Here is a 24,464-nt window from a genome sequence, read left to right on the forward strand (position 1 = left end):
TTTGGTGCCTATTCTTTCCTAAATCTGTTGTTGCATCTATTCAAACTAATCACCCAGAATTTTAATGTTTGTCCACAAAACTTTTCACCACAAGGCTCTGCAGCTTGCTGACATCTATTTCCTTCACCTCAGGCCAACACCATTTATTCCAATTTTCTTCTGGAAAACTTATTTTCATTTTCAATTCAAATGTTTTACAGCCTTAAAACTCCAGCTCAATCCAATCAGTTTTTGGTCCCTCTGACAATAAAGTACAGGTATTTCTTGAAGCAGTTCTTTTTGCCTTAGTAATTCTGGTATTTTTTTCCTTAGCTCTGTTGTCCTAAGTTCATCCTTTTAACCTTTAAGTCATACATGTATTTGGAGAATCAGTGTCTCTCTCACATGGGCCTCTAATTTTTACACCTGCAAAAAGTGCAACTAGATTGCCATAGGGGATCAAATGTAGAAATTTGGAGATATGTCACTTCAAATTCTGTTTGCAGCGTGGATGCCATGTTCAGATCTGAAGGAGACAAAAATGAAAATATATACAAAACATCCACTGTTTTAGTCCACAAACTTATTTGAGACAGAAAGCTACAACAGGTTTCATACCTGTGGAGGCTTCCCTGAACTACTGAAGGAACCCTTTCTGTGCTATTATAGACCACAGGACTCTGGAAAAAAATAGTTATCATTTTTGCCTATGAGGTTCTTTTTTAAATGGCACAGCACATACCTTAGACATGTTAAAAGGCTTAGTATTTGTAAAGTTCTTGGCAATCCTCAAGTGGAACATGCCTTCCAAATAAATTATTGGAATGTGGGACAAAAGTTTGCTCTATTTTAGAAACCCTCAGAACATTGTGTTTGTTACCAGCATAATTTGAGTGTGGGCTCCTGTTATTCACTTTATTATTCTGCTGTCTCTCCTCCTATTTTTAGCAGAGTTAGCCTCGATAACCAACTCTTTTAACAGTACTTTCTCCTCCAGCCAGAAAGCACAACCCTGAGTGGAGATTTTTGTTGACCTCCAAACAAGTAACACATAAATCAGATAGCAGGAATGATCTGCAGCAATGTGGCCCCCCATGACAAGCTGACTAACTGCCTGCCAAGAGGTGCCCGAGCAGCAACAGACATTGCACACAGGAACAACTAAATGCCAGCAGAGCTGAAACTGTTTGGATCTCTGTTTCATCAGAGCAGGCAACACACACAAGTGGGTCAGTTGTTCTTGTCAACTTCTAATTTCTTAACAGCCAGAGAACTCAAACTTTCTGCTTGGCATAAACCTCAAATGATGATATACTGCACTAACAGAGAGGCCTTGTATTTTACTGATTCACTGGTTTAGTCTATAGAAAGTTATTAAAAACAGGTGAGGACAGACAGCTGCTGTACACAATTCATCTGAAGAAATCCAGTGCAATGCCAAAGCATTCAAAGAAAAGCATCAAAAGACAGTAATTCTGTTCAAAACTAATTTTCATCTATTTTATGAATATATGCTTACTAAGTTTTAGACTTTGGACCTTTTTTCCTGCAACTCCCATCAGAAACTGAAGTAGATTTTAAACAGACATGCTTATCTGAGTCACACATTTAATAGCAGTACTCAGAACATATCCCAGAATTTAGCAGGTCTGAAAATGGGTCATGGAATTTAATGCCTTTCTTAATTGCTGGATTCACCACACAGCCTTTTGAAACAGCTCTTGTATAAAACCAGGGTGTTGAAATAACAAGTATTTTCTCTACCAATTTTTGTGACAAATGTTTGGTGGTATTAGTGCATTAATTAGAATCCAAGCATATTCCCAGTCTTTTTCTGAATAAACAGGCAGCTGGTTGTGCACAGGTTGGTCTTTGCACAGAAATCCACAGCTGCATGGCAAAACAAGAAAGCATACAGCTTTTATTGGAGGGAACATAAGTATCAATTCAAATTGAAAAAACAAACAGCGATCTGGACTATCGCTGCTTAAGAAAACATGAGCTCAATAGATGCCTTATAAAACCAACATTCTTCTTGCTTAAACACCCAAACATCAACATTAGTTACAAGCTTGATGAGAATGAAAAAAACTTTCCTGAGCTACACCAGCAAATTCAAGTATTTTTCTTTTCATGCTGCACTGAGTGTACTATTTGGTTCTCTTAAACTCCAAATTGAAAAAAGTGAGCATTTTCTTCTTCCATAAAATACTGCCAGCATATGCTATTCATCATGAAAAAGTTACAGTTTCAAAAAACAAGATTCAATCATGACATGAAGATTGTACCAAATTCACAGATTCCACAAGTAATATTTTCTCTATCTTGCAATGCAATAAATACTTGGTTGCATGGAATTCATTACAGTCCCAGTCTCCTGTATTTTTAAGGGGGACCTGTGGATTGTGAGGAGATTTTTTTTTTTTAATGACACATAGGCATTTCTTTAGAGCTGGCATCTATGACACAGAGATATAAGACCCTATCAGCATTTTCAAAATAGGGAGAATACATACTGCTAGGTCAAGGGTTATTACACAACATGTGTTTGTGCAGGATCCACAGCCCTGCTGGCTGTTTCAACAGCAAGGTGTCAGCACAACATGCCTCAGCAGTTTTACCATCTGCTTAACAGACAGCATTTAGAAATGACACTGAGGTTATTTTCACTAATTCTCTTTCTCACTTCCAAAGATATTTTCAGACAACTGCTTATCTAAAGACCAGAGTAAAAGCATCATCTGTTTCTCCATTTATAGCTTACACATTTTATATGGCACCAAAATCTTACCACTTCCTTAAAAGCTCATGTTTAGTTTACAGTACTTTTACAACAACATTCATATATCAAGCCACTCAATGTGTGCTGCTTTGAGAACTTGTCCTTAAAGTTTATTAACAATGAAATTTAAGATAGCTTTTTTTTTCCACACAGTTCACAGGAAGGCAAGTTGTCTAATATAACCAAAGCATACTTCAGAACAACATAAACAGAGAACATGTCAAAAGTTATTAATGCATTAATTTTATTCATCAGAACTTCGAGTTCCTTTGATTTGATGTATGCATGTATCAAACAAACTACTATATAAAAAACAGATACATTACATTCTATGAAAAGTCAAAAGCCAATCCAGACTTGCTCTCCTGTGTTAAATCTGCCAATATTCACCACAAAAAAATGAGAAAACAGAACCAAATATTTAATTAGGTACTATTTCAACAAGTCATTCCTGACATCAAATCAGTTATCTTCATAATAGTATAAAAAGATAAAACTCTTGCATCTGTTTGTGAAAGCTTTTTTGCCATATCTTAAGACTTCAAAGAAAGTTTCAAAAACAAACTCTTGTAGTAACAATTCCAGGTGCACTTTCACCTTCTCCATTTAACACTATAAAGCTTAAAACACAGAAATGTCAAACTCTATCAAATGTTAAAACTGCATGTGTAATTTGCTCCCAGAAGTAACAACAGATAAACCAGATATTGCAGATGTTTACTGCAGTGGCTTATTAACACATTCAGCTGAAGGACTTCATACAGTCAATCAACTTTTTGCTTTTCAGAGCAAGAGGGAAGAAATAGAATTAAAAACAAGATAAACCACTTTTCTCCAAAAGGGAGACAATTGGAGCATGTCTGCATCATGGTCTCACTTCTGTGAAGTTCATTGATCCAGTTCAGGATCACACAGAGCTATAAAGTCAGGCTGAACCTGGAAGCTGCTTTTCAGCCCTAAATTCAATCAGTTGGCCAGGGCTCTACAGGTACCTGGCCACTTCTTAGAGAATGAGCCTAGAGCAGGGCAGGATGCAGGCTGCATGGTCTCACCCTGCTCCAAAGTCAGTCCAGCAGTTTTTAAACGCATTCCTAAGCCTACTGTTGATGCAAATGCAGCATCAACAGCAGCTCAGGCCTGCCCTGTGCCTGTGCAGCAGCACTCAGCTAGTGGCCACTGCCAGCCACAGCACAGCTTTGCACACCCAGCTTCAGCCCTCAGCCACCCTCAACAGGAGTCTCCAGCCCCACATCGACCTCTCCCAGCCCCAAGACCAAACCTCTTGCTGCCAGGTGTAAGGGCAGACACAGCACCTGGCCAGAGCAGAACTCAGTGGTTGGGTTTGTTTTAAGGTCTGCTGTGCTCAAGCTATAAATCCCACCTGTCCAAAACCAGTCTGCATGAACTGACCTTGGATGCCTCAACCTCTAATGACAAGAGGTGACCACAACACAAATAATCCAACTACAATCACTTTTCCAACAAAACAATTTATTTCAGACAAGCTCAAGAACACTACCAAAGTTATATTACACTTCCCACCTCAGACATTGTTTTATTAGCCTATAATTTGCCAGATGTTAGCCACTTCAGATTTCTCACTAATAAGCTAAATATTTGTCCCAAAACAAACTTAGTAGAAACAATGAATAGCAGAATAACTGGCTAATGTAGAAACTCCATTGAAAAATAAGTAATGGTCATAATAAATTCTAGAATTCCTTTTCCTTAAAAAGCCCTTGTACTTAGATATTACTGAAGAGGCCGTCTCCCTTATGCTAGGAAAATCCCTGATTGCCAGAGAAATCATCCAGGTCTGAAAGAATCCAGTTCTGTGTTTCTTACCACATTCCTCTTACTGAGTAGCTGAGTGTCTCATTTGCATTTTAATACGCCCTAACTTCAATGACTCCAATTCAAGTTTGTATGTAATTTCAGCCAGGAACTTGCTGATGTCCTTCTTAAATTCTGTTTGCTTATGTTACAGTTGATACAGCTGAAATCAGCCCAAGGTCTCAAACAATAATTGCAGCTATCCGTAAACTTTTCAGTTTATTGTAAACTATCAAGACAGAAAAAAAGAATGACGCACTCTCTTGAAACAGAGATGATTATAGATCCATAAACTAACACTGCAATGAGCTACAAACATTTTGCTGGCTGCATTCCCAAATCAGCATGTTCTGTTTGTCACAGGGAATAAGGAAAAAAGTACACTTGAAACAGAGACACTTCACAGAAATGCAGGGCAGTCCCCTTCAGACAAGGGTGAAAGTCACTCATAAGCAAGTGACTGAAAAGGCCACTCAGTTTTGCTTACTTGCTTAATCTGTGAAATTCATCCACTTCTGGAAGATGAGAAAACATGTGTTGGAACACAGAAGAGCACTCTGCCAAGGGTGAGGGGAGAGCATTTCTACCACTTGATCCTCTGTGGCTGCAAGGGCTGAGCAGGCACCAGAGAGCCTGGGGGTCAGATTAACACTCTGCCTACCCTTGTATCCTTTCCATGTAATGGCCAGGAGCAGATGCTTAAGGAATAATAATAATAACAGTGGCAATTAAGAACAGTACTTCCCTTGATACAAACCCTAGCTTCCAATGAATAAGTGGTCATGGACCTCTTGATCCTGACATTAAAATACATATTGAAAATACCCTTTGATGGACCTTTCTTCAACTTACCTAACTTCTTAAAATCCATTTCTACTTTTGATATGTAGATCTTGAAAGTATTTTCTCAGCAACACATAGAAGAGCATCTTTCTAAAAAAGTGGAATGGAAAAATTCACCTTCCCTAAAGCATAGTTTTATAAATTCCCTCTATACCACCTTTTTTTTACCAAAGCTGAAAATCCCTGGCCTACTTAGTGTTTCTCCTCACATAAAGCTCACCCCAATCTTGCAAACCTTCTTTTTTTAGTTCTGTTATCCATGCTTCCTGAAAAAGGACCACTAGAAAAATACATGCCATGCCCTTATGATTTGTACAATTCCATAATGGTGGGTTTAATTTTGTTAGTTTATTTCTTCCCTAATAAATCCTAAGCTTTTATTTGCCTGTCAATAAGATCTGAGCTGGCATTTTCAGCAAGTCTTTCCCCATGACACAAACCATTTCCTGACCAGTATTGGAGGCCATCACCAAGGGTACATCATTAGCTGCTTTTCATGTGTGCAATACTTGGCATTTTTCAACACTAATTTCCAAATTGCCTATTTGGAAAAAAAAAATGAAAGCAATGATCCTGTCTCATATCTAAAAGCCTGCAAGTTCTTCAGGTAATGAGGAGTAAAGGAAAAATGTCTCTAGCTTGCCCTGTGAACAAGTTTTACTTTAACACATTCTTGTAGGGATACCACATTTTAAAAAACAGAGTAACTATAGCTTGTGGCAACATTAAAGAAGCCACAGCATCAACACTACCCACTCTCTCATGGAAGATTAAAAGGACATGAATCACCCTGAAGGCTGGATAATTACATATTTACATAAGCTCTTTCAGGAGGCCTGCTCTGCATGGTTTTGCAGTTTTAGTTTCCCCATTTTCTTCTGGCAAGAGAAACCTGCCCAAATTCAGTTCAGCTGCAGACTATAAACAGAATTAGGCTAATCATAATCTCCACAGAGCACAATCAAATAAAACTTTTCCTTAATATGTACATGTAATGTTTGCTGAGGACTGCAAAGTGCTAGAGCTTTAATATACTGGTATATTCAAGTATCTGCTTCCCTAGGGTATGATGATACTCTGAAAGTTACATATGGCTCATAGTTGCCAAATATAACCAGTGAAACCTGAAAAACTTCGGGGATTGAGTTATTACCAAATAATGCTATTTGATCACTTCCTTTGCATCACTTTCCACATAGCAGGCTGTAAGATCTATCCCATCCTTTGTGTGCCATCTTTTTGTTCCCCTGAAGAAGGACTGCTAATCAAAAGCTAAAGCATGAAGAAAGGTAGAGAAGAAGTTGTAACTAAACTCTCCATTTAAGCAAGATGAAAACCAGAAGAAATTAGTACCAGCTATTAAAGCACCACAGGTCATTAAAGTACAGAAGCAGGAAATTACCTACAACTAATTATAAATTGTTCATTATTATGATTAACACAGTTTCCACTGTCTTCCCTTCAATGTAATGATGCATACTTCAACTTTCAAAATTTGCCTGAGACACAACACATACACTCCTATGTGACTGAAGTCTAACCTAATCACCCCCACAATTCCTCAGAAAGACACAGCCTTCCCTTCAAGCCCAGCTCTCCCTGACTGAACTGACAGACCATGACACAGCAATGCACCACATGCTCCTGTAATGTGATCCTCCCAGATATGCAATACTGAACAATATGAAAGTTGTTAGATTATGAGGTTACCACAGCACAGTAGCATAAAGTGATGCCAATTTGTGCTTTGCTTTGTATTGGCTCCATAATCTTCTGCTTTCGCTGCTCCTTTTCCACCTCACCTCCTTGCACAGATTTGGGGCACTGATACACATGCAGCCCTTTGCTCCATGTGCAAAGCTGGAGCTGAGCCACAGCTGTCCTTCCCTTCTCCTGGCACTCCTCCCTGGCTGGATAAATGTTTTCTGGGAGGGAGTTGTGCCATGACAGAAGCTCTACACCTAAGGAGAATGCAAGAGACAAAACAACCTCAGACTACCCAGCACTAACTTGTGGTGCAGCGTTGATCAAGGGAATCACAATCTTCCACACACAGGTTCTGGTACCCTCAGCATGTTCAGATCAGCTGGGAAGTTATTCAAGAGAGAAATCCTCACACACACAGCCCCCTCAAATTACTGTTTTACTAAATTTAAATTTAGTACAGCAAGATTCAAATAGCATCTTTTATGAAGGCAAAGTTCCAGAGTTCGGTGAAGAAAGCTCAAGAGTTCCAACTAAAAGGTTTCCCTTACGTGAATCTGACAGTAGAAAAACAATTTGATTATTTTACACCATCTCTGAAGTTTGGGGGTTTTTTTGCTTCCCAACACGTCATTTCAATAACTAGAGACAAAACTCGAGCAAAATTACTTGTAAGGCCTATAACAGAATTTATTCCCTCAATTGCATAAGAAATGATTTTCAAGTTATACAGCTGCTGAAACAGACTTGCACGTACATTTACAATATTCACATTATCCAATAGAGAGTGATACTGATCGGGAGGAGTAGCTAATGTCAACAGGGATGTCAACATGATGTTCTACTTGTAGAAGAGATTAACAGAAGTTTTAATTTCTTAGAAGTTTATGTTCTACAAGAACTGGAACTGTATTCACTGTTTCTGCCTTCCTCTGTACCTCTTGGACTTTATGTACGTATGATGACAACTAACCTGTTCCCTTACTCACTCCTACCCTCCCAATCCACATCTCTGATGTCAAAATGCTTTAGTTGCAGATTTATTTCTACCCCAAGCAGAGACAGATGCACTAAAAGAATCCCCAAAACAATAATGCAAAACCCCAAAACATTAAAGCAGAAATACATAGTCAAGGACAACCTTCAATGCTGTAACCATGGACTTCTTTCTTTCTCCTTCTTCACATAAATGAAATTCCAATATCTATTAGAGAACCTCTTCAATAAGTTCCCAGTAAAGACCAGCAGTCACACACTGGCCACCACCATTCCCCATTTTGTAACTTAATTAAAAAGAATCCAAAGCCAGTTGTCATAGAAATGGTGTTGATTTTTTTTAAGCCAGCCTTTAACAAGCTGTTGATTATGGAAAGCAGGAAATGTGATCCTAGGTGGCTGAAGGCTGGTAGCAAGGCATGGAAGAAAAGAATGCATGGACCTTTTGCTGCTTCAGCCTCTGGAGTCTGACCACAGCACTGATTTGATTTCATGGCTGCCCTGTACAGATAGCTGACATTACTAAATGCTACTCCAGTATCAACTTGTTAAATTTGAACCCAGACTCAGCATATCAATATACTAGGCTAGACTAACTGGAGTCAAGAGAAATATTTTGGGAGTTGTTTATTTTTAAATGAGTCACAATACACCATGATAATTAACTGGACTATGTAATTAAATGATTGCCATAGAATCTGTTGTATTGGTCACAAAGACTAATAACAAATACAATGCTATTTATCTATTTTATTCCAGTCAGTTACTGAACTGCTGTGAAGTCAGCTATGGCTTTTGCTTGGTTTGGTGGAGGAAGCTTTTACATTTTTTGATAACATGTTTTATAGATTATTTACCTATTTACTGGTTTTACATAAAAACTGAAAATAGCCATTTGAGGACTGAAAATTTTCTGTACCTGATGTTTGTGTCAATCCATTGTAAACAATGCTCCTGGGAACTGAAACAAACTACTGCCAGTCCAGTGTCCTAGGAGGTTTGCTGGAAATGTTAGCTAACAGTCCAACCCTGAACTTGGATTAAAATATAGATTATCTTTCATTTCAGCTGCCATTAAACACAGAGACCAGCAGTGCAAGTTGATGAGAAATGTAATTGAAGTGCATGACTCAACATATTTTTACAATATACTTTCAAAATAATTGACACATTTTAATTAGTCTAGATCTAATCTCTTTGTGCTTATTGTGGATGTTACCCCTGACTTTACAGTGAGATTTTGGGAAGAAGAATCACCAAACAATATATACACATATAATGATTATCTGTATTCCCCTGTGAGTTTTATAAAGAATCTTAAGCATAAATCACAGTTTCCCAAGAAGGAAAGAGCATTTTTTTAAGCTCTAAACAAAATGCACTGAAGAAGTCAAAGTGTAGAATCATCAGGCACTGCTCTAAGGGCAATAAAAGACTGAAAATTCCAGGCTAACACCTCCAAGGTGTCTTACTAGTTTAGATAGGGATTGTCATTATTGTAAGGTCTTTGGCAAAAAGCCCTTTGCTTAAACAAACATATTAATTACATGGTAGTAGTGTCAAATCAATGAGAATAAGTTCTTAAAACAATTTTAGTAACCATCAATTGTTGCACTTTTATCAGCATTCATAACTAAAAATATTCAGATAATTTAAGTCCTCGCAATGTTATTTAAACAAGGCTTAAAAAATCTACCTTCTTTGTGGCCTATGCTTTACTAACTGCCTCAAGAGTTAATAAGAGTAGACACCTCTACCAGCAGTTTAGCTGGACATGAATTTCATTACAAAAAAAAATATATTTAAAATAAGCCTTCTAGACCCAAGTACTGTAATTTGAACAGCAATGTTGTTGGAAGAGGTATTAAGTTACTCAGTACTGCTCAGGCTGAAATAGTAGCTGGAAGGAGGAAAAAAAGAGTGAGAGGAAACTGAAAATTCCTGTGGTTCAGGGTGTATACAGAAACAAATGGTATTTACAGTTTCCCTGCTCAAATATGACTTATCTTTAATTCTACATACAACAAACTGTTCTGTAAAATAAAGCCTAACTAAAAGATCACTCATTTTTACCCACTTTATATGCAAACTTCAGTAACTACTATTAATTCACTGAAAAGTTAGGTGTTTATAGGTGTTTATAACTACAAAATTTAATCTGAAGTTCAAATGACTCCCATGTCTCCATAACTAGACAAGAAAATCCCTCTGAGCTCATGTAAACAGCAAACTATTGTTTAAAAATCTATTAAATACACTTATTTCACAGCAACACCTATTTACCTATGCCCCATATTCTAAGAAACTAATTTAAAACTCAAATGTTTCAGATAATTAAAAAATTAGCTTCCTAATGGTGACAATTTGACACCACTAGGAAACTCTGAAATCACTGCACTTAAGCCTTGGTTGCAAACTTTTACTACTTTCCAGCTAAATTTCAACTCTAAGATAGCATCACATTTTTCTATAAACCACAACACTCACCTTCTGGGGCCTCCACAAAGTGCTAGACATTTCCCTTTTAGAGGTTCCATATCTTTTCCTAACACCAGTTGTTTTTCCTTCATTCCCAGCATTGAACTGTATGTGCAACTGAGACGTCCTCGCACTATGACACTTGTATTTAAGGCTGGATAAGCAGCAAGAAACTTTTTGGCGTGATCCTTCCAAGGAAACACTTCTCTGTAAAATATGGGGAGCTTTGCTCATCTGTGCATTCGGTCTTCCTGGTTCATTGATATTAATCTGATATTCGGAATCTGTTTTTGAGGGCAGACATGCAGATGTGCTACGCTCCAGTTTTAAATGAGGGTATTTTGTACCAGAGTGCAGATTTAACTCTGGACTGCAAGAGCCATTAACCATTTCACTGCTTGATGCAAATGCTCTTTGTTTAAGATGAACTGAAACACATGGGAAGCCATCAGGTACTTCTTCACAAGTTGCCTGCTGAGGACCACTCAAAATTTGACTTTTGTCCTGTAATGATGCATTCAAATAAAGTGGGCGGATGTCTCTGACCTCGCCAGAAGAGCAAACTGTTTTAGACAGTCTAAGTCCATTGACTGCTGTTGAAAGGAATCCCTTGGAAATGGTCTGATCTTCTTTTTGTGCCAGCTCACTAGGAGAAATAATTAATTTATGAGATGTTTGATAGGTGCCTCTGTGTGGTGGCTGACCGGAGCTTACTGGAGAAGCTGGAGGAGTACTGGAAGGACTCCTAGGAAAAATAACCAGTGATGAACAACGTCGCAATGGAATTTTAGTTTTCTTCCTCACTGACAAAGCATCTTGGTCAAAAGTAGTATTACTTCTGTACAGTGTTTCCTGAGATGAGGTGCTCCTGGAGGGGTTACATTTGTTTCCAGTGCTTCTATATGAAGAGTCACCATGTGCAACACTACCACAGAAAGTACTGTCACTTGTCCAAAGAGTGCCACTGCCACTGTCACTGATGACACTGTTAGAATATGAACCTCCATCACTTGTGGTACTTGCACATGATCCGTAGTCACTGCCAGCACTGCTGAACGAGCCACTGTCACTTGCTGCAATGCTGCTGAGGCTGCCTCTGCCCAGAGCAGCACTGCTCAGAAGGCTGTCATTAGATCGATGGTCAGACACGGCTCCAGCACCGCAGCTCCCTTCGCTACCAACACCAATGAATGAAGTGTCTTCACCAGCAGCCACGGCATCACCAAACCTAGAACATCCACTCTGCTTCCTAGACTGCAAGGAAATGTGCAGTGAACTGCTCTTTTTTATTTGCAGTGAAGAAATAGTTGTGCTTTTCTCTGGATTAATTACTTGTTGCACTACAGGTGCATAAGCAGCTTGTCTAGGAATTAGTTTCACTTGTGTAAAGCTAGGTGCAGAACTCTGCGATTTTTTGAAGTACATACAATTATTCCTATCCAAAAAATCTTCAGAGGTCTCTGATAATGGGTCTGTGTTGCTTCTTTGGGTAGCAAAATGCAATCTTAACCGTCGTGCCATTTGTTCTCATTTCCACGCATGTTAGCAAATGAAAACCACAAAGATCCTTCAGCAGAAAGGCTACAGGCAGCTGCACAGAACCCAGAGCTGGTACATTGCAACAGTAAAAGCCCATAAAAGTCACAGTCTTTGTCCTAATTTCTACAAGATACTAGCATTTTAAAAGAAAGTACCTCTTGAAATAAGTCAGCCATTCCTTGAACTGTAGTTTCTGGACTGTCGTTGATTGCTTGCAGTCAGAATGCCTTCATTTAAAAAGCACTTATGTTCCAAGGACCTCAGCTGCGACACACTGACAAACACTACTGACCTTGTTTCAATTGCACCTTCTGGAATTTGCATAAATGAATGCTATAATAGGCTTCCAGAACTTGCAGGCTGCAAACAGCAACGCCTGCTGCGGCTGCACGAGCTGAGTCAATGTGTCCGTACTTTCCTCAGCAGCGTATGACTGCTAATATTTTTACCCATAGGTTTAGAATTACAGGAAGTTGGTAGGAATGAAGTCCCATATAATTGAGTATCAAGTCCAGGATTGAATTTCCAAATAGTAACCATGCTAGCAAACTGCTGAGGTCTGAATTATGCACAAACTAGTGAAATAAGCCTCCTCTCCCTTAAGAAAATGTTTTTCTGCACTATTTAAATAAAACTTGAAAGCAATCTGGCATTATCTTGCAATCCACATGCTGCTAAGCAATCACGCTTTCTAAAGATCTGCACATAGTAGAACCCTCTGTGCTTATTAATTCATAATTTTAAACGAGGTACAACTGAAAAGGAGCCAAAAAAAAGTTTTGCTGGTTAATAATTTGGCATTTGTTTTTATTTCTAGTTTGACCTTTTCTAACTACAGCTGTTAAAGGTAGAAAGAAACAAAATTACTCTTACAAATCTAACTACCTCATCTTATTTGCTGGAAGCCCAGAGTAAGGACACATTCATTACAGTTCAATGTGATTTGCAGATATGTGACCAGCTACACTAACTTTAGAACACTAAGTATGCACAGAGATAAAAAGCATTACCAAACAGAATTACAGAAGAAAGCTATTCTGTATACATACACACAAACTGCCTCATAGATTCATAACCTTTTTTTTTCATTTTCATTTTTTAAAGAAAATGATCAGCCTGTCAAGAAACTAATATACTGTAAATTCTTCCAAGAGTAAAGGGATTGAGAATTCCTACAAAATGTTTCACTGGCTCATATAATCTGTAGAGGTCCTTTGCTGGCACCTAGTGGGACTTTTGATAAAAGACAATCTTGAATCCTGCTGTTAAGTGGGATTTTTGTTGTGGGTTTTGTTTTGAAAAACACCAACATTTGGCCATGAATGTACTTTTGAATACATAAGCCATATATGATGCAGTACTGAATGCTACTGCACTAACATGAAATTACTTAGTGCTGCTCAAAGAGTACAAACAGAAGAGAACACTAGGCCATTTGTACTTTTATAGGTCATACTACTAGGAGTTTTTTCTGCTTCATATTTATTTAACCTTTACTGTATTTTAAGCTAGAAGGCAGTAAAATTAACATTTATACCTCCTTCCCAAAAAAGAGCCAAGAATCAAATTCACAGTACCTTGTTTGCAAGAAACAAATTTGTTTTCTAATTATACTCCAGGGCTTACTTAACCTCCATTACCTGAATTCCATTATTAGAATGCAGCAATAAATGAATACTAGCTTATTCATAAAAAGCCAACAAATACAACACTTCATTTATTTCATTATAACCAACAGGACTCCTTCTAAAGTTATATGTTGGTGGGGACTGGGATGGGGAGAGAAGAGGAAAGGAAAATACCATGAAAGGTTCTTTTGGTCAGTTTCAAAGAGTCACATTTGTACTTCAAGCAATACAGTAAAAAATACCCATAAAATCAAACAAACCAAAAACATCAGCAAGTGACCCTAAGATATGTGAGCAAAAAGTAAAAAATGCATTTCTTAAGGCTTCTTCTCTCCCCAAGAACAAATATATTAGTGACACAGTTCATAACATGTTGGTGTGATGTGAAGTGCAACCATTGGTGGTGCTGGTTTCTTTCAGTAAAAGCATTACCTTCTCCCACAGTGGATGATCTGAAATGTTTTGTTCAATTTTACTAAAGAAATCCTAAACAAAACAATAAACTGACATAATTTGGTAACTGAAGGCTTAAGATTCCAGCAAAATGTGTCTCTTCCTCAGCTATACTTGTATAGGTATTGCCAGCCAACTGGCAGCTTTCTCAGGCAATGTAAAATGGCTTTTAAAGTGTTAAATTCAATGTTGCTGAACTAGAGTTGGCATAGAAATAAACTAAAAGTTAGTATTTTAAAAATATATCAATAGTTCCATTCAAAGCTTAGTATCATTAATTTCTTCACTATCAATAACAGATTTAGGCACTTACTTTGCAATATACTTAAATTGTGGCAAGGCACTGTAAGACAGATAGCAAGAGGTGTGGTCTCTACATTGATTCATCTCCTAAGTGATCTCCACATTCTTCTTGACATTTTTCTAGTGTGTTTTTAAAGACAACCTTAATTAAAGACTCTGCAAACCACTCAAGCCCTTTATTCTACCAAGGATTTGCAAGTCAGAACAAACGAGATTTAGCACTCCTTTAGCAAATCCAAGACAAGTGATTTTTGAAAAGTTTTAAAGCTATTACAAGAAGATTTCAAAACTCTGACTGCTAGTGATATAACCAATGCAGCAAGACCTGAAATTGAACCTACACTCTGAAGAAAAGGTTTTGAGGCTGGTATTCAAGAACACAACATTTCTTAAAAACAAGCAGGTATTTCTGGCTTCCATTTATCCCTAAAAGTTAAAGGGAATAAAAGCACTTGAAAGAAAATTTTGTAAAGAGGAAATTAACCACTGGTAGGACACAAATATGAGAATATTTCAATTTTACCAGATTGCTCACATTTAGACTTTAAACAGTCATCCAGTAGGTAGATGAAAGAACACTGAAAATAACAGAATAAAACACTAAAATAGCAGAAGATGAAACACCTTTTGATCATAGCTACTTAGCAAGGCACCTATGATTTTTGACATGTGAGGATGAATTATTAGAAGTGGAGGAGCTTGTCAACACTAAATAACAATCATAGCTAAGGCAACAATTTCTCTTACTTAAAACAACCCAAGACATTTGGGATAAAAATGGTTTCTGAGAGCAAGCTGAAGAGAAATAGGGATATGGGCTTTTCCATTCACCAAGTGAGATGGAAACAATGAAAAATATAGGGATTTTATTACAGAACTATAGAGTGACTGATGAGGTCATGACACTTTGATCTCTAAATATAATCATGCATGGGAAGCAAAGCACCATTTCCCAGTTGATACCAACAAAATATTTAACTGGTTCCTCTCCATAAGCAAACAGATCAAACAACTTGTATATTTAGATTAGAGAAAGAATGTGAAGGAGTTCTATTGGAAAACAGAAAGAAAACATTGGCCTTTTTCCCCCCATAAAATCAAGAACCCTACTTTCTGATCATGCCTCGTGGCTTCCAGGTGGTGGCAGCAATGCTCTAACGAGACATGCAATGGACAGAGTACTTTGATGTCGTGAGGAATATGTTCTAGCCCATAATACTATGTCCAGATGAAAATCTGAGCATCCTGAAAAACCACATTTAACCCCCCATGTAGGAACAAGTGCTTGTGATTCCCTTTAACTCTGCTTTTAAATAAATCAAAGAGACATCATATATTGAATACTTGGGACAGGTGATATCATCAGTTAAGTAGTAAATGGCCTGGGGACTGTGTAATGCCTATGACTAAGAAACAAGCTCCCTCCTTAAATCTCATTATTCTAGGCAGTTTGCACTTATATTTACACACATTTTCACTCTTCCCAACCTCAGAAGAGCAGCACCTTCACAGAAGATACAATGGTTTACTGAACACATGCATTTTAGGAAAGAATGTTTTTCATGGCCAACACACTACTCAAGCACAAAGCACAAAGAGATCCCTTATTTGGAATGAAACTGTGTTTGGCCTGCAAGAGCACTCAACCCCTTCCATTAGTTCCAAACTCCTGCAGAAGGGAAAGGTGTCTATCTTAGTGACAAGGAACATCAGTGAAACAGATGCAAGTGTCATGACTGTACTGCTACAAGCTTACTCACAATGAAACACACAGACAAATACAGGTAATCAGACATCTGGACACAAAATGAGAGCTTGGGTCAGAGGAGGAATTTTGATTTCACTGAGATAAAAGCACAAGCCAGCTCTACCTCACCAGTGACCTGCCATTCAGAGTGACACCTATCTACAAGATCACAATCCATTGTTCACTTCTTGAGCTTTCCAAAGAAAATCTGTGTATGCTTTCTTTGATGCTACTCCTCACACACTGAAGAAGCTTCTCACACCACATCTCAATACTGCTTTGTTTGTAGGGAAAAATAAACATCCAATGCAGAGCTTTCAATATCACCAAAGAATTTGGTCCTGTCATGTGAACAGCACTATGAAAGAATGATGCTTTCATGAGCTAAAGCACATTAGAAGTTTACAGTAATAATATAACTGCTTCAGAGCTTCAGGAGTGTGGTAATGTCAGATAAATAATCAGGTCTGCCTTTAGCTTTAGGTTTCATTATAGAAATTAAGGTTGTTTGGAGTGGGTTTTTTACCCACATTGAATCCTGATGGACTTGCTTTCATTCAAGTCTTTAATACACTGCAAAATGAACACAAAAAGACCTACCAAACGGTTTTCATCAAATACTTCAAAAAGCAGTCTGTGTTTCTGAGGATTAACCTATGAAAAAGAAGTATAGTGATAATTAACATATGTACTGAATTCCAGCACTTGTCTTCAGCAAAATCTCTGTGTTTTGGAAAGAAATACCAAAGGTCTTCATTAAACAGCAAATTTATACCCTGCTGCCATTCTACTATGCAATGCATTTCTACTAGAACCAATAAGCCATAACTGGTACTATCCCAAACTGTTTCTAAATCCATGCACATGCTTTCAAACATTCACAGAATAAAGAAGGCAACACCAAGACTGAAAATCTGACATTAGTCCCAGAGTTAACAAAAGTATTTCTAAGGAAAGCAGTTTGTGAGCCTTTTAGAACATTAATTGTGGAGTTATTTCCGAATTAGGGAAGAGTTCTGAAGTGGGGAGACTAGTGAGTAGTTTTTCCCAATGTGTAATATATCCAACATGTAATAAGGCTATGAACAAAATCACTTACTCTAAATAAGAGTTCTTCATTCCATTTTGGGTTTAAAGACTATGTGCAGAGAAACAAACAAAAAAAAAATTAGAGCATTAGTTATACTGATAATTCTGTACAATTGCATATAATTTTTGATGCATTACACATTTTATTCCATGTAACAATCCACTTAAGAAAAAAGTACCTTTAAGCTTGATATTGCTGGTAAAAATCAAAGGAATCTTGTACTGTTTAATGCAGTGCAGAATGGACATAATTTATGCAGGTATGTGAGCTATTGGCTATGCTATGGTTGCAGAGAAAGTGCATGAGACACTTGAAAAGAGTTAATTTAGATGATGTCCCTTCAGTAATAATCACTGCCTTCCTCTCAGTTCAACACCCACATTACTTACATGCAAGCTCTTAGCAAATGCCAAATCTCTAAGCAACATCAACTACACAGACCAGGCACAGATGGGCCAAACACAGCATAACTCACTCAGCTCAGCTCATCTCTGAGCTGGGATTCTTTTAAAAAATACTACAGATAGTTTAATGTAACAATTACCAAATGGAATGAAAAATATGCATGAGTGATCTCATAACATAAATCAGAGCCACTATCCAAGTACAACAATTTGGAAGAGTGCTTTCCCTCTCATATATACAGTTCTTCATTTTTAGTTAAACTGAGTTAGCAGTACTGACTTTTTCCTGCATGTATTCTAGAAAAACAATGGTTCAGGTGAACGGTGCAATTTGATGTTTAAACAGAACAAAGTGGGTTTGTGTTTTTAACATAAAAAGATAAAAAGTTGTAAAGCAAGAAAGATTCTTATATCATTAAAGATCTCAGAAAAATCAGAACAATGCAGTACTTCCATTAATGATGTAGTTTTCAATCAGTACTCACCTTATATTCCTCAGTTTTTCCTCTACCTTTCAATAAAATTTCTGAAGAGAAAATACCACAATAATGCCACAAACAGAGAAACTGAGCAGACCATGGAACACTCTTTTCCACACATCCATTCACTCAAATACATGAATTCTCACATGACTTCTAGCTTTAACTTTTCCTCTGGAGTCTGTTTCAAAAAAACCTCAACACAATACCAGAAACCCCAACCAAACCCCACCACACCCACACAGATAAGATGACTAACCTTTCTAATAGTTTTTGTCTGAATACTGGTAAGGGCTCCATTCACTGGATCATACAATGTCACTTTCACATATGGGTCACTGGTAGGGAAAAAAACCAAACAAGTAGAGTAGTATGCTGCTCTATGCCCTTTTTGGTCACCATTATCAGCAGTCAGGTTTTGAAAGGTTTAAATTTATAGCAGTTATGTAATCAGGGGGTTACAATTACTTTACAAATACCACAGACATTTGTAATTACAATCATTTCCTGCACAGTTTTAGAGATAAAACTAATATAAACACTAGTAGTGATAATGATCATATTAGCTATGCCATTCTGTGTAGCAGTACAATTTGACTCTCTGTCCTCTTTCATAGTTATTTCAGGATAACAGATTGAATAAATCCTCTCACATTTCAACAAGACAAGCATGAAAAAAATCAGTTGTGACTGAGAAATCTCAAAGTATCTTAACTTTTTTTAACCTGGAATCTGAGGTACTTCCTCGAACATGCAACAATTTTACTAAATGTTCTATCATTTTGACAGAGTTTGAGTTTAACCTGATTTTTTCTGTTAATGAAGATGTCCCAATATTGCTGCTTAAAATGTCCTACTGCCTTTTCCTTTCCTGTGGTACTAAAACCCAACATATTATATGAATTTCTACTTTTCATGAACAATCAAAGCACTCAATTGCTCAGAGTAGTAACAAAAGGTGACCAAGACTGTCTGCCATACAGTAAAAGAGCATATGGTTTTCACATATTTAAGTTATGATGAGAAAAGCTGATCTATTTTTTGCTTGAAAGAAAAAAAAATAATTGTACATGAACAAAAATTTAAGGGAGACTGTCTAGCTTTAGGAAAAATACAAATTTCACAAGAGAATTTTTTCTATTGCTAAACTGATGTCACACACAGCGATTTTGTGCTAAAATAACAACATTCCTGCACAAATGCCAAGGCAGCTGACAGCAGAACTTGTACTAAACCCATCAATACTTTTCTAGACCTTTTGTACAAAGGCCAGAAGCAAAAGTGGCTTTAGCACAAAATGCATTCTGCCACTTGCCAACTCCACAAGATCCTAAAAGCATTTCAATTACCAACTCACAAGTCTGATCATTCCCTTGCTAAATTTTAAGCCACTGCAAATAATTTGAGCTGAAACAGTCTCATAGCCACCAGTGTTTATTACTGTGCTCATTCCAAGTCTTTCAAGCACAGATGAGAACTCTGGCTACAATTAAACTCTAGTTATTTTAACTGTAGTTATTTTAGCTGCAGCCTACCTGAAGTGAAACACAGACGTGGATCTATCCTCCATGGCAGAGCTATTTTATCATGCAGAGAATAAAACATTCCTCTACTTTGTTTTGCCAACACTTAAGATCTGTCCAAGTCACTCTTGGACATGAAAGCAGATATCTTCATGTTTATATAGTCTCTAATAGTTTTATAAAGTTGCCAGTTGAAGGAGTCCAGACTCTTTTTTCCAAGAGGCACAGAAGAATTTACTGAGGACTAAAGAGCTGTAGAAGGACAATAAAGAAGCAGCTGTCCCTTAATACATTAACAACATATTCTTACCTGGCTCCTAAGAGATCCTTCTTGGCCAGGCCAATTCCAGCTATGACCTTCACCCGGACAATTCGTGTGTTCTCCTTAAAAACAAAGGAACATATTCAAGATGCATTCAGATTTCTTTTTCAGGTCTATTTTCAATTAATAAAGCTAAAAGAAATTATGGGCATAATTTTGAATTCACACTGAAAACTACAGACTAAATGATGCAGTTACTTTGTCTGACAGAAATGGCTCTATCAGTAACACTCAGACAAATCTGCATGGCCCCAGAAGTTTTCACCTAATGGTACCTTGGCATGCATCAGAGGGAGGGAAATAGACTCTGACAATATTTATTTCCTGGGAAGAATTAAAAGGGTATCAAATTTATCAAAATAGATAAAGCAGTAATAAACTCTGGAAGAAATGCAAGAACAAAAAATTCTTGCATCTATTTTTAGCAAACAGTGCAGAGAGGTCATATTTAAAATATCAGGATTACTGATATGACCTGCCAGCAGGGTATGAGTTTTATAAGAAATAAAAAAATATTTTAATTACACATTATACAAATTAGCTTCACAGGAGTGACATAAGGAATTGCACTTCTCCTGTTAATTAATACAGCTGCACAGTCCTACATGGCTCATCTGATAAGGAACTGAATTCAAGAGGGGAAAAAAAATTCCCAACAGCTGTGACAGTATCAGAGGAGGAACACAAATGATTATTGTTTCTGGAGCAAAAAGCTTTCCAGATGAAGGGCTGTTTGTAGGAGATGGTGGGCCAGAGACACTTGTGAGGAAAGCTGATCCAATCTAGGTTAAGGAGCTAAACAGATACAAGCAATGGGTGAAGCAGGAGATGCTCTCCCTGGGGCCTTCCTGAATTCCACATACAATTGAAAATGCTTCTAAAGGAGACTCCCAGCAAGCACTAAGAATGCTTTATCATTGGCCTCCCATATAACCACAGGGCTAGACTGCCTAACCAACCCCAACTGGAATGGTTCTTAAAGCCAATGGAGAGAACTGCATCCTAATACTGAGGCAGGAACTACTGGCTAAGAATGTAAAACTGAGAACAGACCACTAATTAAAATTAAATAATAAAAGAGTAAGCAAGTTTCTCCCACTCTCTACAATTAGAGGTGATTTCCTGAGAACTGAGATGAACATCTACAATGTCCACCCACTGACAAAACAATCAATTGTCCAAGTCAATTCCAGCCAAGTCACAAGTCTATTTTCAGCCTTCACCTCAAAGGACATGGTCTCCTACTAGAAACTCTAAGAGCTCAGAAAAGGAAGACCAACAGACAACCCCTCCCAGCACTGACCACTTGAAAGTGGCCCAGGCTTTCAAAATCCTCAGTCATCACCAGGCTTTTAAGGTACACAACATTATCATGTGTTTTATGACAACAACACAACTGACCAGATATAAGAAAACATAAGCAAAAAATTATGTTAGCATCAAATTAAGAAGAGCTATTTGTTAACATTTTTATATATAACAAATATCCTAACAAATCCACCCATCTTACATTCTAAAACAATGTCCAATTTATCTTCTACCAATTAGTTGGCTTCAGTGGCATTCATCATCAGTGAGTTTCTGTGATGATTCCAGAGGCCCATGTGTGCATTTCCCTCTCCCTGAGCACCTCTGCACTGCACCAGAGCACCCTGAGCACCCTGACCCCCCTTCCAACAGGAGGATGGTCCTCAGTCACAGCCCATGGGACCCAAACAACAGAAACCAGTTTGGCAAACAATCCCACCTTTTCCTTCTCAGAAAAAGACCAAGGGCCAATGCTGATATGGGACACACAGCCCTAAAAGATAAATAGGTTTTCTTGTCTCTGCATTCAGTTGCTTAGACCACGAGATTTGCTCCATTATTCAAGCATGAGAAAAGCAAAGACAATTAGATGCTTTTGGGCACAGGCATCCCAGAGTCAGCCTTAATAGTGCATCAGTATAGTCCACACAGGGGTGATCCCAGAATAGGATCCACGCTCCTGAGATTTTAAAGTTGGCTTAATCACATGGTTTGTTTACTTGTATCATAATAGAGATATGAAAGCTATTTCACAGAAAGACAAATTGCTTTGCACATAGCCTCGGGAAACTAGAAGCCACAAACCCAATGCTGACGTGCTGAAGGTTGATTGAAACATGCCTTGCTGAAAGAAAGGCTATTATTTATTTGGGGTCAGTGCCAAACTAGGACAGCTACAGCATTTTAGTTAGCTGAGCAGAACAACTAACCAAACCACCATGAAGGTATGAAAAGGTAGAAATACCTTTCTAGATTAACAGAAACAATTTTAAAAATTCCTTAATTGTTCACAACAATGTTCCCAACAGATCTCCATTTTCACTTTCGCTTTTTCAACTAACCACTCTCACTGCCAAAAGCCACCACACCCCTTTTTGGATTTTTTAAACTGATAGGTGACACTGAAGGGTCCACTTCTTCCTTTCCAACATGCAAGGGCAATGCACAATCGCAACATAGGAGGTTCCCCGTTCTCTGGTCAGGCCAGTGTGCAATGAGCATCAGGGGAAATTCAGCCAGCCTGATCCAAACACAGGCAGAAGGGCCTGACAGTGGAAGGAGCCACTGTGGTGTGACCCCACACATCCTGAGGAGGCAAAGCCTGCTGACAGGATACAGCCCTGTGACCCTACAACCTCTCCTCCTCACTCACTGATGGCAGAATTACTGAGCAACTGCTGCCACAGCTCAAAAAAGCTGCCACAAATACACTGATCCCACAAAGCACTGAACAGTCAAAGAGCTCCAGGACCTTTTGAAGCTCATTTCATGCACATAAAAATTAGGCCATGCAAGCTCTGCACGGAGACAAAGCATTGGATACCTGATTCTGGCACCCACCAGGAACAGATTGAAAATCAAAATTTCATGGTTTGAAAGGCAATTTTTGAACCTCATCCTCTTCATTCACCTTTGCTCAGGAGATATTTATTTGCCTCCTTCAGAGCCACATACAAGAAACTGTGGATCAGTAACTCCTGTAGATTCACAGCAGCTGCAACATGAGGGGTTTTGTAGTCCAAAAAATACACAGGCTGCAGCCTGTACCTTTACTCTTCCATATGACTACAGACACTCTCAAGCTTGCCTTGCTACTCTTTTACACCACTGCCATGCTTCCAGTGGTTCTGGTGGCAGAGGAGGGGACAGGCACCTAGCCAGTAAACAGGAACACCCCAGCAATGCCTGCTGTTTATCTAAGAGACTGCTCTCTCAGACCAATTTATCTCCTCAAGAGTCTCTTCCTGGATATGTCTACCCAAGCTTCTGCAGTCCTGACATTAACCTGAATGGCTCAATCTGAATTTCTCCTGCCTGTACAGCTAAGGAAACTGAGCACTCTCAGCTGCTTTGCACACACAGGGAGTTGTCCAGGTTTAGTGCCCTTGTACCCAGCTGCTCTGTAGCACAGACATGCACACAACAGCCCTCAAAGGCAGCAGCAGCTCTGGGCACAGCCTTGCACTGGGATTGTTTGTACAGACGGAACAAGGACCTTCAGCTTCTTTTGACAACTTCTGACTGCCAGCCATTCCAGAGGCTGGAGGCAGAAAAACAAACACAAAAAGAATATAATAATGTCAAAACTGAACTGTTAAGCTGTTCCCTCTGAGAATGTAAGTAATCCAACATGAATCAGGTAAAACAGTGAATAGAAGAAATATTGTTTAAACTACTGAATCTGCCAGGGAGTGGCTACACACAGTCTGTATCTGTTAGGCTCCTCTCAACAAATTCAGGCTTAAATTGTTTTTAGAGGTTATATAGTATTTTAAAGTTATGGGGTAGGGGAATAAGGTTAAGACACATTACAGAGACTAAGCTATTCAAAACGTCTTGGTCTGATTAAGTGAGACAAAACATCCTTTTCCGAGCTGAGTCAGCAAGATAGTTATCTTATTATCAACTTCCTGGTTTTATCATTACTTTATTGTTAATCATATTAGTATATTCTAAAGTACATGTTCAAGATGCTAGTCAAAATAGCTGGGACTACTAAACCACACCATTTTCACCATCTCTAATAATGAATCTATTTACTAACAGATGTTATTTCATCCCTTGTTACTGTGTAACAAGGGATGAAATAGAAGGTTTCTGAGCCTGTATGCTGACAATCAGTAACCTAAAGCTTTAAAGGCAATGCTTTCCAGCCTGTGATTCTTTGAACAGATAATAAAACAGAAATCCTTTTTATGTATGCCTTAAAATAGTTGTACAATGTATTCTCAGAGTAGCAAAACAAGTGTCAAACTAATCAAGTGGCACTTGCAGAAGAAGACAGTTTCATTCCACAAAAGTCACTACAAAACTACCTATGTTCAATGAATATA

General features: G+C 38.1%; 1 protein-coding gene across 2 annotated transcripts in view; it reads right to left on the bottom strand.

Annotated features, from left to right (window-relative positions):
• Positions 1-24,464, bottom strand: part of NEDD4 (NEDD4 E3 ubiquitin protein ligase) — a 51,753-nt gene that overhangs the window by 21,435 nt on the left and 5,854 nt on the right. The window contains exons 2-5 of one of the 2 annotated variants that reach the window (XM_071441585.1): positions 20,092-20,165; positions 18,518-18,596; positions 17,385-17,423; positions 16,886-16,939 (exon numbers count right to left, since the gene is read on the bottom strand). In XM_071441585.1, the coding sequence (XP_071297686.1) occupies positions 16,886-16,939; positions 17,385-17,423; positions 18,518-18,596; positions 20,092-20,165 (246 nt within the window). Of the gene's footprint in view, positions 1-10,624; positions 12,315-16,885; positions 16,940-17,384; positions 17,424-18,517; positions 18,597-20,091; positions 20,166-24,464 lie in introns of those variants that run through there. The other variant, XM_071441584.1, reaches the window with a different exon arrangement.

The sequence above is a fragment of the Agelaius tricolor genome, unplaced genomic scaffold (genome assembly GCF_023055355.1).
Source record: "Agelaius tricolor isolate 1412-34295 unplaced genomic scaffold, bAgeTri1.0.p SCAF_16, whole genome shotgun sequence".
Taxonomy (NCBI): Eukaryota; Metazoa; Chordata; class Aves; order Passeriformes; family Icteridae; genus Agelaius; species Agelaius tricolor.